The sequence below is a fragment of the Erpetoichthys calabaricus genome, chromosome 17 (assembly GCF_900747795.2).
Source record: "Erpetoichthys calabaricus chromosome 17, fErpCal1.3, whole genome shotgun sequence".
NCBI classification, from domain to species: domain Eukaryota; kingdom Metazoa; phylum Chordata; class Cladistia; order Polypteriformes; family Polypteridae; genus Erpetoichthys; species Erpetoichthys calabaricus.
The window spans coordinates 6662616-6681187 of record NC_041410.2 but is presented as its reverse complement, the minus strand read 5'-3'; the positions used below and the strand labels follow the sequence as shown (position 1 = coordinate 6681187).

The following is an 18572-nucleotide window of genomic DNA, read 5'->3' as shown; positions in this document are numbered from 1 at the left end:
GATAGATAGATAGATAGATAGATAGATAGATAGATAGATGTGAAAGGCACTATAGATAGATGTGAAAGGCACTATAGATAGATAGATAGATAGATAGATAGATAGATAGATAGATAGATAGATAGATAGATAGATGTGAAAGGCACTATAGATAGATAGATGTGAAAGGCACTATAGATAGATAGATAGATAGATAGATAGATAGATAGATAGATAGATAGATAGATAGATGTGAAAGGCACTATAGATAGATAGATGTGAAAGGCACGATAGATAGATAGATAGATAGATAGATAGATAGATAGATAGATAGATAGATAGATAGATAGATAGATAGATGTGAAAGGCACTATATAATAGATAGATGTGAAAGGCACTATAGATAGATAGATAGATAGATAGATAGATAGATAGATAGATAGATAGATAGATAGATAGATAGATAGATAGATGTGAAAGGCACTATATAATAGATAGATAGATAGATAGATAGATAGATAGATAGATAGATAGATAGATAGATAGATAGATAGAAGTGAAAGGTACTACAGAATACAGAGATGAAAGACACAGAGGCTGGGAGCATGCGCATAGAGCGTTGCCGCACGCACCACACAACGAACCATCTGGACTGGGACCCGAGTGCAGCAGGTGACATCTCAGCACCACAAACAGTGTGAGCTTTTGTTTTACGGTGACTGGAATGCCAATCCTGCCGTCAACTCCCAAGTTTTCTCTGGAAGTTGGATGTAAGATAGATGGAGTAGGAGTACAACAGATAGAGAGTCAAAGGGGAAAAGCACTGTATTATAAACTGATGTGAAAGGCACTGTATAAAATAAAGATAGATGTGAAAGGCAGACATGAAAGATACCATATAAAATAAGACATGTGGATAGGTGATAGATAGTAGTGTATTGGGCATTGCATAAATAGAGATTAAAGATACAGACACATAGATACTAATACAGCGTGAAAACATTATATAATATATAGATTAAAGGCACTATGTAACAGACAGATAGATCTGATTTGTGCCCTATAGTGTTCCCCACAGTTAGACAGACGGTGGGCAGCTCGAAGGCCGATCTGGGCGCCAATGCTCTTTAAATTGCACGGGTGCCACTTTGTCAATTCAGAGAAGGTTACGTCGATTTGGCTGTGGCGCTCTGAGCCTGGCAGTGGCTGAGCAGGCTGCCTTCCGTCAGTGATGGGGTGTCAGGGAGTACTTAAGAGAGAACAGTCTGCAAGCGAATGAATTGTGGAGCAATGTATATACAGCAGTAGAAGCTGCCCCGTCCTGAGGTAGAGGGTCTCACCTCCGTTCTTTGCGGTCCCCCACAGGGCGGATCATCACCGTGTCTTCTTCTCCTGCTTATTCCCGTTCCTGATCCAGAGCGCCTCCAAGGATTCAAGTCCCCCACGAGTGCTACAGCCGATTGTCAGGCTATGACAAGCACAGGGGAACTCTTCTGTCAAGACACAAGCAGGACTGGCTTGCTTTATAGCGCCTTCCTGTTTAAATGAAAATAATTGAAAGATGTGTTTCATGCATTATCTTTGTGTATATTAGGAGTGCCAAGAGTGGCACACAAGGCTCTGCGTGTTGCGAACGGACCTCAGGGCTTCTCAGGGTGCCTTGTTTTTGAAAGTTTGGTGCCAGGAATATTTCAGCATGTCCTCCAAATGTGCGCTCGCCGTGCCAGACTTTGTCTTTTCTTCATCACCGCCAGAAATAAACTTCATGTGTGACAAACGGGAATGTGCGCGATTTAGCAACAAAAAGAGAAAGAAAGGAAGGGGACATACCAATACAGAGAGGGGGAGCGAGGGATTAAAAGAAAGGGACGGAAAAAAAGAGAGAGACAGAGCGAGAGACGAGGGAGGAGTGCGAGACACAAGAAGTGGAGAAAGAGACAGAACTGGCAGTCAGGAGTGACCCTCTGCTGGTCCGACGCGCTCATTTTCTCTGTGATTTATTCTGTAGGAAGTGAAAAAAAAATCGGAGCAGGTTGCGCAGCTGAGAACATTTCGGAATATTAGGACGCTAAATTGGGGGCGCTAGATGGTCCTTCCAATGACGTGCATAAAGAAGGGTGACCTGAAGTAAACCACAGCCCACCACCCCCAATCACACCGGAGATGGACACGGGACGACGTGGACAGGTAAGGCTGACCAGCACGTTGTCTAGAATGTTCTTCATCATCCTGCCCACTATATGCTTTCGCCCGGACCTCTCCCATAAGCTTCAGGTTTTTATTATCTTTTCATGTTGAGGACCGATGTGTTTAGCATTATATAGCATGTCCACTGTTGTCCATTAATAAAGTGGATTTCAACCTGCAGACTTTCCAGATCAAACCAATTTGCTTCGCGAAATCCAAACCCCAGACAGCAGTCGCATACTTCTCGTCTTATTTTGACGTTTTCATCTGTCATTGAACACTTTCACTTTATAGCCTTCCAGTTGGCATTCTTCATTATCTGCGCAGCAGGTTTTAGACTTAAGAATTTAAATCACAGTTTAACTTTGATGAAGGAATGAAAGGCACTACATGATACATAGATAGACAGATGTGAAAGGCACTGTATGATAGATAGATAGATGTGAAAGGAACTATAGATAGATAGATATGAAAGACACTATATGATAGATAGACAGATAGATGTGAAAGGCACTAGAGATAGATAGATGTGAAAGGCAATATATGATAGATAGATAGATAGATAGATAGATAGATAGATAGATAGATAGATAGATAGATAGATAGATAGATAGATAGATAGATAGATAGAAAGGGTACTATATTACATAGATAGATAGAAATAAAGGGCACTATATTAGATAGATAGATAGATAGATAGATAGATAGATAGATAGATAGATAGATAGATAGATAGATAGATAGATAGATAGATAGAAAGGGTACTATATTACATAGATAGATAGAAATAAAGGGCACTATATTAGATAGATAGATAGATAGATAGATAGATAGATAGATAGATAGATAGATAGATAGATAGATAGATAGATAGATAGATAGATAGATAGAATTAAAGGGCACTATATTAGATAGATAGATAGATAGATAGATAGATAGATAGATAGATAGATAGATAGATAGATATAAAGGGCACTATATTAGATAGATAGATAGATAGAAATAAAGGACACTATATTAGATAGATAGATAGATAGATAGATAGATAGATAGATAGATAGATAGATAGATAGATAGATAGATAGATAGATAGATAGATAGATAGATATAAAGGGCACTATATTAGATAGATAGATAGATAGATAGATAGATAGATAGATAGATAGATAGATAGATAGATAGATAGATAGATAGATAGATAGATATAAAGGGCACTATATTAGATAGATAGATAGATAGATAGATAGATAGATAGATAGATAGATAGATAGATAGATAGATAGATAGATAGATAGATAGATATAAAGGGCACTATATTAGACAGATAGATGTGAAAGGCATTATAAACAGAGAGATGAAATACACAATATTAAATATGATAGATATGTTAGGACAGGTGCTATATGACAGATTGATAGATAAGGGGATGGATGGATGGGTAGGAAATACATTACAAAAATAAAGACAGATCGAATTTTATACATACTATGCAGTATAATAGAAAGGTACTATTTAATAGATAAAGAAATGAAAGGCACTATATTAAATTGATAGATTCACTAGGTACATATTGATAGATAGGAAAGGTGCTATGTAGTATAATAGACAGATAGATGTAAAAGGCACCATACAATTGGTAATTAAATAGATGAAAGGCATTATATAAAAATATAGATAGATAGTGGTGAAAGGCACTATATTATAGATAATATATAAGAAAGACTATATAAAATAAAGATAAATATTAAAATGACTATGCAGTATTATAGATATGAAAGGCACTATATAATAGAGAGGTACAGAGGTGAAAGGCACTATATTATACATTTCACCTCCTTGGACTTCATCCATCAGTGCACACTTTTACTTTATGGACTCCAAGTGGGCCTTTTTCATTTTCTGTAGAGCAGATGAGACTTAGAATTCAAATCACTTTGAGATGCTAGGAAATCTCAATTCTCTCCACCTCTTCCTCAGGCTCCATCCTTCACCGGAAATTGATTGTGCCTTTTAAAGGGGTATTATAGAAAATGAAATTGCAAGTCCACATTCCAGCTGAAATACTGCAACCCATCGTGTCCCTAAACAGCTGTCATCACATTTTTTTTATACTTTGGGGGTTTTTAATTTAAAGTGTGATTGGCAAGTGCTATGAAGACCAGTGGTAAAAGTGCACATTTTAGAAAGTCTTTCTTCACACAAAGAGCCATAGAAGGAATAAGTCCCAAAGTAGTGCAACAGACAGAAGGACTTTGGGGACCATCATACCTCGACTTGATGTTATTTTAGCGAAATTAGGTAAATGGGATTACCAGACGTGTTGGTGTGAATTGTCCTTTTGTTCTAAAGTCTCTAGTCTTTTGTTCTCTAGTCACATCATCACCTTGTGCTCCATCTTTCAGAAGGGAATTGTTGTGCACAATCCAAGCTCACATATTGCCACACATTGTGTTACTCCATTTCAGAGGAGGGTTGTAATTTTAATCCTAGTTTGACCCCAAAATGTTGTGAGACTCAAGTCACATCACCTCCTTGTGCTCCATCCTTCAGTAGGGGTTTTGTAATCGGATACCAGTCCTACCTCCTGGGCTGATCCCACTGTGTGTTTTGGCATGGAGAGATGTCAAGGGTGCATCAGGCAAGCACGGTGATGCTCCAAGGATCGCTGTTGGAACTTCTTCTCTCTATTCGCCTCCTCACTGGGCCCTATCACTGAGTCCCAAGGTTTCCCTCATCAGTTCTCTGCAGATGATACGCATCTGTACCTGTCATTCCCTCCAAAGGACCACATGGTATCACTTTGAATCTTTGCGTGTCTTACCAATATGGCAACCTGGATGAAGGACCGCCATCTCCAGCTCAAGCTGGGAAAGATGAACCTTCTTGTCCATCTATTCAACACAACATCTACAGTATGTTCAGCTTGTCTCATTATTCCTAAAACCCGTCGGGTCAGTGCACAATCTTGGAGTGGTGATTAGTGACCAGCTGTCCATCAGGGACCATGTTGCTACAGTCTCTGAGTCAGGCAGATTCTGTCTATAGAACATCCGCCAGATCAGACCATACCTGGCGGAGTAGGCAGCACAACTCCTGGTCCAGGCTTTGCTCCTGTCATGTCTAAACTATTGCAACTCTCTGATGGCAGGAGTACCGATATGTGTCACCAAGCCCCAGTAGATGATTCAAAATGCAGCCACACGTCAGATGTTCAACCAGTCGTCTCTTCAGGTCACTGCATTGTATTGAGTTCATTTCCTTGATGCTGGCCTACAGAGTCGTGAATGGGTCAGCACCCACATACAGTATATGAGGACATTTGTGAGGTCATGTGCTCCTTCTTGACCGCTTGGGTCTTTTCAACCCTTTTCCAGTCTCGGGATTACTGCAGTGGTACCCCAGCCCTTCGTTTGACTCCTCTCTGTTGTCGTTACAGTATATAAAGTTTAATTTCTGTCTGTTTGAGCCTCATGCATAAACCGTCACACATATTTCTACCAAAAAATTGGCATCACGCTTTTAAAATTTGATATCAAGTTTTTACAAATGCTAATATACTGTATATGCTGATTTTAATCTCTCATATCATATTTTGTCATTCTGATATCACGTTTATGAAATCTGATACCAAGTTTTTAAAATCTGATATCAAGTTTGAGGATGTTGAAATTTCAAAAGCGCGATATCAAATTTGGAAAACTTGATATCAAATTTTAAAAGCCTGATATCAAATTTGATAAACATGATCAAAATGACAAAATATGATAATGCGAGTTTAAAATCAGCATATATATTTGCAATTAATCTCTCTTTTTTATATCCAATTTTAAAAACTTGATATCAAATTTCAAAAGCGTGATATCACATAGGGCGGCACGGTGGCACAGTGGTAGCACTGCTGCCTCGCAGTTAGGAGGCCTAGGTTCGCTTCCCGGTTTTTAGGCTCGGTAAAGAGTCTAGGTATCCTACTCCAAATCCTACTCCTATATTTTTCAAGTTAACAATTCAGTCAAATTCATTTGCAAGCTCTGAGGTCAGCATAGCTGACACTACAGTCACGTAGATTTGATTTTATTTTTTTGCATTTCTGGAGATTCTTTCCTGTGTTGTACGATGAATTTTCCATTAAGAACAGTTCCTTTGGGCGGCACGGTGGTGCAGTGGTAGCGCTGCTGCCTTGCAATAAGGAGACCCAGGTGCGCTTCGCTGCGTGGAGTTTGCATGTTCTCCCCATGCAGGTTAGGTGCATTGGTGATGCTAAATTGTCCGTAGTGTGTGATTGGTGTGTGGGTGTGTGTGTGTGCCCTGCGGTGGGCTGGCGCCCTGCCCGGGGTTTGTTTCCTGCCTTGTGTTGGCTGGGATTGGCTCCAGCAGACCCCCGTGACCCTGTAATTAGGATATAGCAGGTTGGATAATGGATGGATATTAGCTTTTAAGCTCTCTTTTTTTATAGCAGTTTTTAGAAAGTTGATTTCAGATTTCAAAAGCACATATCACATTTTAAAAATCTTGATATCAAATTTCAAAAGCATGATATCAAATTTGAAATGTGTGATGTCAAATTTTATAAGCCTGATATCCATCCATTTTCCAACTGAACACAGGGTCACGGGGGTCTGCTGGAGCCAATCCCAGCCAACACAGGGCACAAGGCAGGAACCAATCCCGGGCAGGGTGCCAACCCACCGCAGGACACACACAAACACACCCACACACCAAGCACACACTAGGGCCAATTTAGACTCGCCAATCCACCTAACCTGCATGTCTTTGGATTGTGGGAGGAAACCGGAGTGCCTGGAGGAAACCCACACAGACACGGGGAGAACATGCAAACTCCACGCAGGGAGGACCCGACAAGCGAACCCAAGTCTCCTAACTGCGAGGCAGCAGCGCTACCCACTGCGCCACCATGCCACCCAACTCTTAATCATCCATCCATCCATCCATCCATCCATCCATCCATTTTCCAACCCGCTGAATCCGAACACAGGGTCACGGGGGTCTGCTGGAGACAATTCCAGCCAACACAGGGCACAAGGCAGGAACCAATCCCGGGCAGGGTGCCAACCCACCGCAGGCCACACACAAACACACCAAGCACACACTAGGGCCAATTTAGAATCGCCAATCCACCTAACCTGCATGTCTTTGGACTGTGGGAGGAAACCCACGCAGACACGGGGAGAACATGCAAACTCCACACAGGGAGGACCCGGGAAGCGAACCCAAGTCTCCTAACTGCGAGGCAGCAGCGCTACCCACTGCGCCACCGTGCCGCCCTATGCCTGATATCAAATTTTATAAACATGATATCAAAATGACAAAATACGATATGAGAAATTACAATCAGCATACTGTATATATTAGCATTTAAGCTCTCTTTTTTGATATCAGTTTTTAAAAACTTGATATCAAATTTCAAAAGCTCGATATCAAAATGAAAAAAATCTTTATCAGATTTCGGAAGCTCAATATCAAATTTCCAAGTGCTGATAAAGTTGATATCAAATACCTACCTCTTGATAAATATTTAAAACTGATGATTTCAGCATTGTAACTGCTGATATCAAGGAGAATGGATTAACGTTTTTCCATTTCCAGTGCCTACCCCAACCCTGAAGAGGGTACAAGTCCACTGGGCACACCTGGGCACAGAGCAGCACTCACCAGGGTCATGACCTTTTTGTTCATTTTTGTCTTCTGGATATTATCATTGACGTGACTTTTGTTATTTATATTATTTATATAATTATGTATTTTCCATCAGTTCCATGTGTAGATGCTTGTTCTGCGATGTCTCTTGTGTTTTGTGGGTGGCTCCCCAAGGGGAGTTGGGGGACACCTGTCTGTCACCATTGATGGACCACCCCCAGCCCGATAAAGGCTGATGGGAAATGTAATATCTCTACGGTACATCGTATGTGCTTTGTGGGTGGTGAGTTTTTCCTTTTCTGCAATCATAAGAGTTACTTCAGGTTTTCTTTTTGACTCACTGGTACGAACAACCCCCCACATATGATATGGCGTTTGACTCGTCTTGATGTCTAGTTATGCAATAAATTGAGATTATAGGGGTTCCTCCCATTTATGTCATTCTAGACCCGCAAAACCCACATTTTTCAGGAAAAGTTTGTGCAGGAAATGACATCCTTATGAAAAAGAGCAAACTAACAGGTGTCTTCAGCAAATGAGGACTTGAAGACGTGTATGCCACATCAACCAACCTCATAATGAGATATGAGGGTTCAAGTTTTCACAAAACTTCAAAAAAAATGGGGATCGGTAATATTGGCACGTGGAGTGCCGTTTTATGCTCTATCGAGGTTGCTGATCACGAATATGATTATATTTATGATATTTGATTATTAAGCAATGGTCCTATCCCTCTAAGAGCCACTGCCAGAAGGTGCAAAAAGTTCAAGCATAAGTTTGTGAGGTATTGTTGTAGACTATTTCAAGGCTGGTGATTACAGATATGGCGCTGTTTTTAATTTTCGATTCTTTACTAAGGCTCTAGCCATCTATGGACCTCTATTAGAGTGTTAACAATGACAAATTTCTATCACAATCGAGAGTGTTTCGACCTTTTAATATTTCAAATATCTGACACAACTATTCTTGTTTCACCTTACATATAAAAAGGGTGACAGGGCAGATCCAAGCAACTATAGGCCAGTAAGCTTAACATGCATCACAGGAAAATTAATGGAATGAATTATTAAGGAGAAGATTGAGCAACACCTGGCAAGGACAGGACAGTCAGCATGGGCTCAGAAGAGGGAGGTCGTGTTTTACTGACATGATGGAATTCTATGAGGAGGCAACAAAAGGATACGATCAAAGTGGAGCAGATGATGTTATTTATCTGGACTTTCAGAAAGCATTTGATAAGGTGCCACATGACAGGATGGGCATCAAACTCAAAGAAGTGGCAGTTCAGGGTGATGTTTTTAGATGGGTGCAGAATTGGCTCAGACACAGGAAGCAGAGGGTGATGGTGTGAGGAACCTCATCAGAACTGGCCGGTGTTAAGAGTGGTGACCAGCAGGGGGCAGTGCAGGGGCCGCTGCTATTTTTAATATATATAAATGATTTAGATAGGAATATAAGTAACAAGCTGGTTAAGTTTGCAGATGATACCAAGATAGGTGGGTTAGCAGATTATTTGGAATCCGTTATCACAGAAGGACTTGGATAGAAGACAGGCCTGGGCAGATTTGCGGCAGATGAAATTTAATGTCAGTAAATGTAAAGAATTACACATAGGAAGTAAAAATGTTAGGTTTGAATACACAATGGGCGGTCGGAAAATTGAGAGTCCACCTCATAAGAAGGATTTAGGAGTCGTAGTGGACTCTAAGCTATCGACTTCCCGACAGTGTTCAGAAGCCATTAAGAAGGCTAACAGAATGTCAGGTTATATAGTGCCTTGATGTGTGGAGTCCAAGTCACAGGAGGTTCTGCTCAGGTTTTATAACACACTGGTGAGGCCTCATCTGGAGTACTGGGTGCAGTTTTGGTCTCCAGGCTACAAAAAGGACATAGCAGCACAGAAGAAAGTCCAGAGAAGAGCGACTAGCCTGATTCAGGACTACAGGAGATGAAATTGAATGTCAGAAAATATAAAGTAGGACACGTAGGAAGTCAGAATGTGAGGTCTGAATATACAATGGGAGGTCTGATGAGGTGGGAGGAAAGATTAGAAGAGCTGAACCTTCTCAGTTTAAGCAAAAGGAGATGAAGAGGAGACCAGATGTGTGGACTACAAGTCCTAGTAATGCTTTCTAACACACTGGTGAGGCTTCATCTGGAGTCCTGGGTGCAGGCTACAAAAAGGACATAACAGCACTAGAGAAGGTCCAGAGAAGAGCGACGAGGCTGATTCAGGGCTACAGGGGATGAAATTTAATGTCAGTAAATGTAAAGTACGACACGTAGGAAGTAAGAATGTGAGCCATGAATACTCAAGGTCTGATGAGTGATGAGGAAAGATGAAAAGAGCTGAACCTTCTCTGTTTGAGGAAAAGGAGATGAAGAGGAGACCCGATGTGTGGACTACAAGTCCTAGTAATGCTTTATAACACCCTGGTGAGGCTTCATCTGGAGTCCTGGGTGCAGTTTTGGTCTCCAGACTACAAAAAGGACATAACAGCACAGAAGAAGGTCCAGAGATGAGTGACAAGGATGATTCAGGGCTACAGGGGGTGAGTGATGAGGAAAGATTAAAAGAGCTGAGCCTTTACAGTTTGAGCAAAAGAAGATTAAGAGGTGACCTGACTGAAGTGTTTAAAATGATGAAGGGAATCTGTCCAGAGGGTCGAGACGGTGACTTTAAAATGAGTTCATCAAGAAAACGGGACACAGTTGGAAACTTGTGAAGGGAAAATTTAGAACAAACATTAGGATGTTTTCTTTACACAAAGAACGATAAGACACTTGGAGTAAGCTACCAAGTAGTGTGGTGGGCAGTAAGACTTTAGGGACTTTCAAAACTCAACTTGATGTGTTACTGGAAGAAATAAGAGGACAGGACTGGCGAGCTTTGTTGGACTGAATGGCCTGTTCTCGTCTAGAGTGTTCTAATGTTCTAATGTTCTAACATTATGAAGTAAATTATTCCATTTCTTATGAACACCTCAAATTAGGGCAGCTTATGCTAATTTAGAGTTTCGTTATTTCTTGTATTTCCCGGTTTGTTGACTCTTTTGTTTCTATTCTTTGGGGTGATAATTTCCAGACTGTGTTTCTGGGATTTGCTCGCTTAGAATTGCCTTGCTCTTTTGACTATTTTGTTATATTATTGTGGAATAAATCTCGTTTTTATAAAGACTCTTTGTTTGGCCTTTCATCCACAAGCCGGAGGTTTACGGTCACCCTCCCTCTAGTGGGGATTGGGTTATATTTTGCGAACATTACTTAAAATTGTGAATTTTTGAAGCTAAGCATATTTTGGCGTGGAGGCCTCACATCACTTTTGGCCATTTTGGGTGAGTGGATCACAACAACAAATTTGCAGTTTGAAAGCTGCCAATTACTCAAACACCCTCAAGTAAAACTCCGCGTCATCTATGTGCATAAAATCGTAAGCTGTTTGTTGGTTTGTCCATCACGCATAAAACGGCTGAACCAATATTCACAAAAGGCTGCATGTGCATTGCCATTGCCCTGACTTAAAATCTAGGAGAGAAGGGTTAATTCAATTCAGTTCAAGTTTATTTATTGTCATATATAGATAACAAGGAACATTCAGAGCTCTCTCAAATTACACATTAAAATAACACTTCACATTCATAAAAGAGTAAAAAAATAAAATATAATGAGAAAGGGAGCAATTCAAAAACCAGTGCCGGCATTGGGACTGCAATAGGAGTGTGCTGGGGTTGATGGGAGGACATCATCGGAATACAGAAATGTGGGATCTCATCTAAAACCATGGGTACAGCGTCTCCTTCCTCAAATACTTTACATAACAGTTTTATTGTCTCGATGGATTAAGAGTACCTACGTCTTTTTGTCTCATTGGGGGTTGTTTTTAGCCATGTTGAGTCTCCAAAGACAGTTTTTCCTCGTTTATTTATACCCGGGCAACATAACACTTGACTGAAGGATTGGCACCATGCAGGACTAAACCTCAATGTCCTTCTGGTGATGGCACTTGAATACAGTTTTGAGCTCTGCCTGGGATTCTTCTCTTTCGTTCCAATGGCAGTCCCGAGACAGGCTTTTAAGCCACTTAGAGCCTCACATGTTATATTATGGATGGGTGCCCTGAGGAGGACTGGCATTTCTTCCATGGTGGGTCCTTGTTCTGTGCCCATTCCTTTTGGAGTAGGCTGGTCTTTCAGTGAAGCTTGGCAGAAACTTCAGCTTAATCTAATTTATCAATGAAAACAGCCAACCTGTATTTTATATAGTGCCTTTATTCAGCAAATGCCATGTCAACATGCTGCTTACACTGACTTGGGCAGGGTGTCAGTGGCTGGCATCAAACTGTGAGTCTTAGCCACCACCACTCTCTCATTACCTGGGAAATCCCTCAGTGAAACCCTCTGACTATAAGAATTCGGGCTGTGGGCCGCACCCTGGGTGGTCTTACCATGGATGCTAGCGTCACCGACTGTATAAGGTGACAGCATGCAAACACCGCATGTGTCAGTGAGCCACACGGACCCCGCAGCGTGATGGACGTCAGCTCCTGGCGGGCGCTCAGCACACATTTAGACAAGTGCACCATGGGACTTTGGGGGAGGACCGTAATTAGAAACACTTCTCGCTGAAGACGGGCGCCCTGCCAGCTCACTGCCAGATGTGTGGAGGTCAGCGAGAGTGGAAAAACACGTTTTAGTTTAGATTTCAATATCCACCATCCATGTAGTGAGCGTGCTTATTTGTGAATAGCTTTGTGGAGGGGGGGGTGAGGGTCAAAACCCAGCAGCATGGGGGCACAAAGTGGGAAACTGTCCTGGACAGGCTGTCAGTGCATCATGGGACCCACAAAAACATTCAGATGGGGGGGGCGGGGGGCTTAGAGTTGGTAATTTGCTGTGCATATCTTTGTGATATGAAGAAGAAAACCCCCCCGCCTCGAGAAGAAAATGCAGGCTGCAGGCCAGGATATGAATGAACCCTTGTCTTTAGTGCCTTTCATATCTGGTGAATATAAAAGATATTTCATACCTATCTGTCTGTTATATCATGCCTTTCATATTTATCTATAGTAAATAGTGCCTTATGTAAATATCTATTTTATATAGCATCTTTCTATCTATCTATCTATCTATCTATCTATCTATCTATCTATCTATCTATCTATTGTGCCATTCACATTATCTATCTATCTATCTATCTATCTATTGTGCCATTCACATTATCTATCTATCTATCTATCTATCTATCTATCTATCTATCTATCTATTGTGCCATTCACATTATCTATCTATCTATCTATCTATCTATCTATCTATCTATCTATCTATCTATCTATCTATCTATCTATCTATCTATCTATTGTGCCATTCACATTATCTATCTATCTATCTATCTATCTATCTATCTATTGTGCCATTCACATTATCTATCTATCTATCTATCTATCTATTGTGCCATTCACATTATCTATCTATCTATCTATCTATTGTGCCATTCACATTATCTATCTATCTATCTATCTATCTATCTATCTATCTATCTATCTATCTATCTATCTATCTATCTATCTATCTATCTATCTATCTATCTATCTATTTTGCCATTCACATTATCTATCTATCTATCTATCTATCTATCTATCTATCTATCTATCTATCTATCTATCTATCGTGCCATTCACATTATCTATCTATCTATCTATTGTGCCATTCACATTATCTATCTATCTATCTATCTATCTATCTATCTATTGTGCCATTCACATTATCTATCTATCGTGCCATTCACATTATCTGTCTATCCATCTATCTATCTATCTATTGTGCCATTCACATTATCTATCTATCTATTGTGCCATTCACATTATCTATCTATCTATCTATCTATCTATCTATCTATCTATCTATCTGTCGTGCCTTTCACAGCTATCTATCATTCTTATACAACGCCTTTTATATCTATTATATTGTGCCTTTCACTTCTCCCTGTGTCTGTCGAGTCATAGTGTCTTAGTGTAATAGTCAGTGTCAGCCTTGTAAGGCGCCATATTAGCTCTCGCCCCACTGACTGTCCTCTCTCCCTCCCTCCCTCCCACCCCCTCACCTCAGTCTCCTCTGTGGTGGCCCCTGCTGTTTCTTCTCTCTCTGTCTTCACAGCTCCTTTCCCAGGCTCCTCTCTACGATGAAGAAGAGATGCCCGCGTTGCCGCCCTCACCAGCTGATCCGAGGGGAATGTGCCCTGCTCAGTGTGACTGTCCCACATCAGAGGCAGTGGAGTGCGGGGGGGTGGACCTGACGGCCTTCCCATCTAATCTGTCCAACTCCATACAGCACCTCTCACTTCAGGTACTTGACCACAAAGGGAGGTCAGTGGAGCGCGGTCGGTACGTTTTGAATGTGGTGCTCTGTTTCCACTGTGGACTCGTCTGGAGTTCATGGACGCTGCGGTCACTCTGGTGATTTAACAGAATGCTGTGCTGCAGCTCCTCTTTGTTCTCACCCTTGAACTTGAATAGGCTCCTTCGGCTGCTTTTTTCCGTTCTTCCTTTGTCACATTTGTATTCCTGTTGCTCTTTGACCATTTTTTGACCTTCTGCTTTTGACTTTTCACCTCCTGTTCTGGTTTTGGCTTCGCCATTCAAAATTTGAAAACGTCTTTAGTTGGATTTCCGTTTGCTCTTTCCTTTTGTGTTCATAAGAGTTCCTTCTGGTGTCTTCTGACTCTACAGTACAAGAAAACCCCCACATATGATACACCATTCCACTCACTTTTATGGGTTCCCCCTATTTTTGGTCACCTTCACTCAAACCATATTTTGTGCAGGAAATCGCACCTTTATGATGAAGAGTTAACTAATGGATGTCTTCAGTAGAAATCATCAGGAGGACTTGAAAGGTTCATCCCCCTAATGGGATACCTTAGAAAAACGGGGATTGGTAATCTCAGCGTCATTTTATGCTATTTCAAGATTACTAATCACAAGTGTGATAATATTTTTGACATTTGATTCTTTACTGGTGGTCTAATAACAACTCCTGGAAGGTTAAAATGACAAATTAAAAAAAATAAGTATGTGGGGTATCATTTTAGGTTATTTTTAAGGTCAGTGATTATGAATATGATTTTTTTTTTCCTTTGCTAGGAATCTGGCCCTCTATGGACCTCCATCAGGGGGTGAAAAATGACAAATTTCTATTACAATCGAGACTCTTTAGACTTTAAACATTTCACCTGAAGCACACATTTTAATATTTCTGATGCAGCGTTTCTTGTTTATTATGTACTTTAGCCTCATGAAGTAAATCAGTACTTTCTTTATAAATGCCCTGAATTGGTGGGGGGGCTTACACACATTCAGACTTTTTCAAGTTTGGATTCCCTAGCTCATTTAGAATTCCATTCTCGTTTTATATTTTTGATATGAACCTTCTGCTTTTTGAAAGTTGTGTAATAATACTGAATGTTGATCCTGCACTTCAGAACAGGCCGGCCACCTGAAGTTAAGCAGATTTGGGCCCAGGCAGTTCTTGGATGGGAGACCAACCAGGAAAAGCTTGGGTGGCTACTGGAAGAAGGTGTTGGTGAGGCCAGTAGGGGGGCGCTTAGTCTGTGCTCTGAATGTGCATTCCAGTACCCCAATGAAGTGACGGGGACGCTGCTAAAAAATGGTGACGTCCTTCAAAACTGAGGTCCTGAATCTCTGTGGGCATTATTAGGATGTTTCAGGAAATTCCGACTATCCTGGCCCCCCTAATCACCCGCTGTCCCTATCTTTCCTACCCTTTTATCACCTAATAGTTAATTTGTGCTTCGTGTACTGCTGCTAAAATGGCTGCCGTCCCATCATCCAGGTGAATGCTGTGAATTGGTGGTTGAACTGGCTGGTATCCTTCAATAAGGGCGTGCACAAAAAGGCGAGCTTCAAAAGGGCGACCTCAATTGGGTGCGGTGAATAAAGACGTTCATAGATAATTTAAATCATAATAGATAGACAATAATAGTAGATAATAATAAATAAGAAAATATCTACGTGGCATTGCACATAATCTACAGCTTCAAGTGTAACACAACAATGAGTAAGAGCAGAAAACAACGAAATATAGAGAGCTTTAGAAATAGTTTGTTAGAAGTTCATGCATTAATTAATTGGATGTTTTAATATTCTTGCTTTCGCCTTTTTATACGTTCAATCATTGCCTTTATCTAATAAATTTTCTATAATAATTTTGTTGCGTTTGCCTTTATTCACTGCGCCCAATTGAGGTCGCCCTTTTGAAGCTCACCTTTTTGTGCGCGCCCTTATTGAATAGAACCGAACTGGCTCCCCACTTTACATGTAAATCACTTTGAGTGTTTAGAAAAGCACTATAAAAATATCCATCCATCCATCCATCCATTTTCCAACCCGCTGAATCCAAACACAGGGTCACGGGGGTCTGCTGGAGCCAATCCCAGCCAACACAGGGCACAAGGCAGGAACTAATCCCGGGCAGGGTGGCAACCCACCGCAGTATAAAAATATCATTTATTATTATTATTATTATTATTATTATTATTATTATTTTAGGCTAGGTAAAGAGTCTAGGTATCCTACTCCAAATCCTACTCCTATATTTTTCAAGTTGACAATTCAGTCAAATTCATTTGCAAGTTCTGAGGTCAGCATAGCTGATACTACAGTCACGTAAATTTGATTTAATTTTTTTGCATTTCTGGAGATTCTTTCCTGTGTCGTACGTTGAATTTTCCATTAAGAACAGTTCCTTTGGGCGGCACGGTGGCGCAGTGGTAGCGCTGCTGCCTTGCAATAAGGAGACCCGGGTTCGCTTCGCTGCGTGGAGTTTCCATGTTCTCCCCGTGTCTGCGTGGGTTTCCTCCCACAGTCCAAAGACATGCAGGTTAAGTGCCCTCATCCTGACGAGAAGGCACTGTGTCTGGAACTGGATGATGTTTTACGGACTTTGAGGAGAATTAATCCAAGGAAAGCTGCGGGACCAGACCAGATACCAGGTTGCGTACTCAAAGGATGTGTGGAGCAGCTGACACATGTCCTTACGGATATATTTAACATCTCCCTGTGTCAGGCTGTTGTGCCATCTTGCTTTAAAACCTCAGAAATCATCCTGGTTCCGAAAAAATCCATAGTCACAACCATGAATGACTATCGCCCTGTAGCTCTAACACCAATAGTGTTGAAATGTTTCGAGAGGCTGATTAAGGACCACGTTACTTCTGTCCTACCCTCCTCATTTGATCCACTCCAATTCACCTACCACTCTAACCATGCTACAGAGGACACCTTATCCATTGCACTCCATTTTTCGTTGGAACATCTGGAGAACAGAGACACTCTGGTCCGCATGCTGTTTGTTGATTTTAGTTCGGCTTTTAATACCATCATCCCTCAGAATCTGATCTGCAAACTGGGCCCATTGGGACTGAGCATACCTATGCAAAACTGGATATTGTCCTCACAGGTGGCGCAGTGGTAGTGCTGCTGCTTTGCAGTAAGGAGACTGTGGAAGATTGTGGGTTCGCTTCCCGGTTCCTCCCTGTGTGAATAGCGCTTTGAGTACTGAGAAAAGCGCTATATAAATGTAATGAATTATTATTATTATTATTGGACTTTTTAATGGATAGGCCTCAGTACGTACGGGTAAGGAAGAATAAATCAGATATCATCTCCTTGAGCACAGGTTCTCCACAGGGGTGCGTTCTAAGTCCCCTCCTCTTCATACTTATGACCCATGACTGTTGTGCCAAGTTCAGCACAAACCAAATTATTAAGTACTAGACAAAGAGCCCGTTTCGACAACGTAAGATGAAACGGGCACGAGTGGAATAGTATAATATATAATAAGTATAAGCACCACAAACCTGATATAGGTGTATTGAATGAATGCATAATTAGGCCTCGAGCTGTAGTCGAAATCGCCTTTCTGGCCTCTAGAGCTTTAATCGAAGTCGCCTTTCTCTTTGAATTTTTGCAGCCGTAAATCCGCCACCTCCCGTGATGTTGGGGTTGGATGTCGGGCAAAGTCGCCTTTCTCTTTGAATTTTCGCGGCTATAAATCCGCCGCCTGCCACGATGTCAGTCTCGTAAGGTTTTTCAGGCAGCTGCGCAGAAGGCGACTGCGCATTCGGCTTCGGACGGACGTGAGTGAGTGAGTGAGTGAGGAGACTGGCGAATTATGTATTAAGATGTGGACGACACAACAGTGGTGGGTCTCTTTTGAGGTGATGGGGAAGGGGATTACAGAGAGGAGGTGAAGTCATTTGTGGAATGGTGTGATAAAAACAATCTGATACTGAATGTCGAAAAAACGAAAGAACTGGTGATCGACTTCAGGAAGAAACAGCTGATACACATCCCGGTCTACAATAAGAACACTGCTGTGGAAATTGTGCAGTCTATCAAGTTCCTGATGAACAACATCACCTGGTCCCTGCACACCTCCTCCATCATCAAGAAAGCTCACCAGCGCTTGATCTTTTTGCGGAGGCTAAAGAGGGCCCATCTCAGTAAGTCAGTCCTCACTACTTTCTACAGAGGGACCATAGAGAGTGTGCTAACCAGCAGCAGCTCTCTGTGGCAGGAGAGCTGCAGCGCTTCAGACTGGAAAGCACTGAGGAAAGTGGTGAGGGCTGCGGAGAGGATCATTGGAGCCCCGTTGCCTAATAATGCACAAGACTTGGCAAAACAACGCTGTCTGGCCAGAGCTGTGCGGATTTCCAGAGACCCCACTTATCCTGCC

General features: G+C 41.5%; 1 protein-coding gene across 1 annotated transcript in view; it reads left to right on the top strand.

The window, feature by feature from the left end:
• The first annotated feature begins 1607 nt into the window (after positions 1 to 1607).
• The window catches only part of LOC114667349 (podocan-like), a 44253-nt gene continuing 27288 nt past the window's right edge, over positions 1608 to 18572 (top strand). Inside the window, exons 1-2 of the mRNA XM_051920685.1 lie at positions 1608 to 2166; positions 13926 to 14162. Of these exons, the coding sequence (XP_051776645.1) occupies positions 2143 to 2166; positions 13926 to 14162 (261 nt within the window). The 5' untranslated portion in view covers positions 1608 to 2142. The remainder of the gene's footprint in view (positions 2167 to 13925; positions 14163 to 18572) is intronic.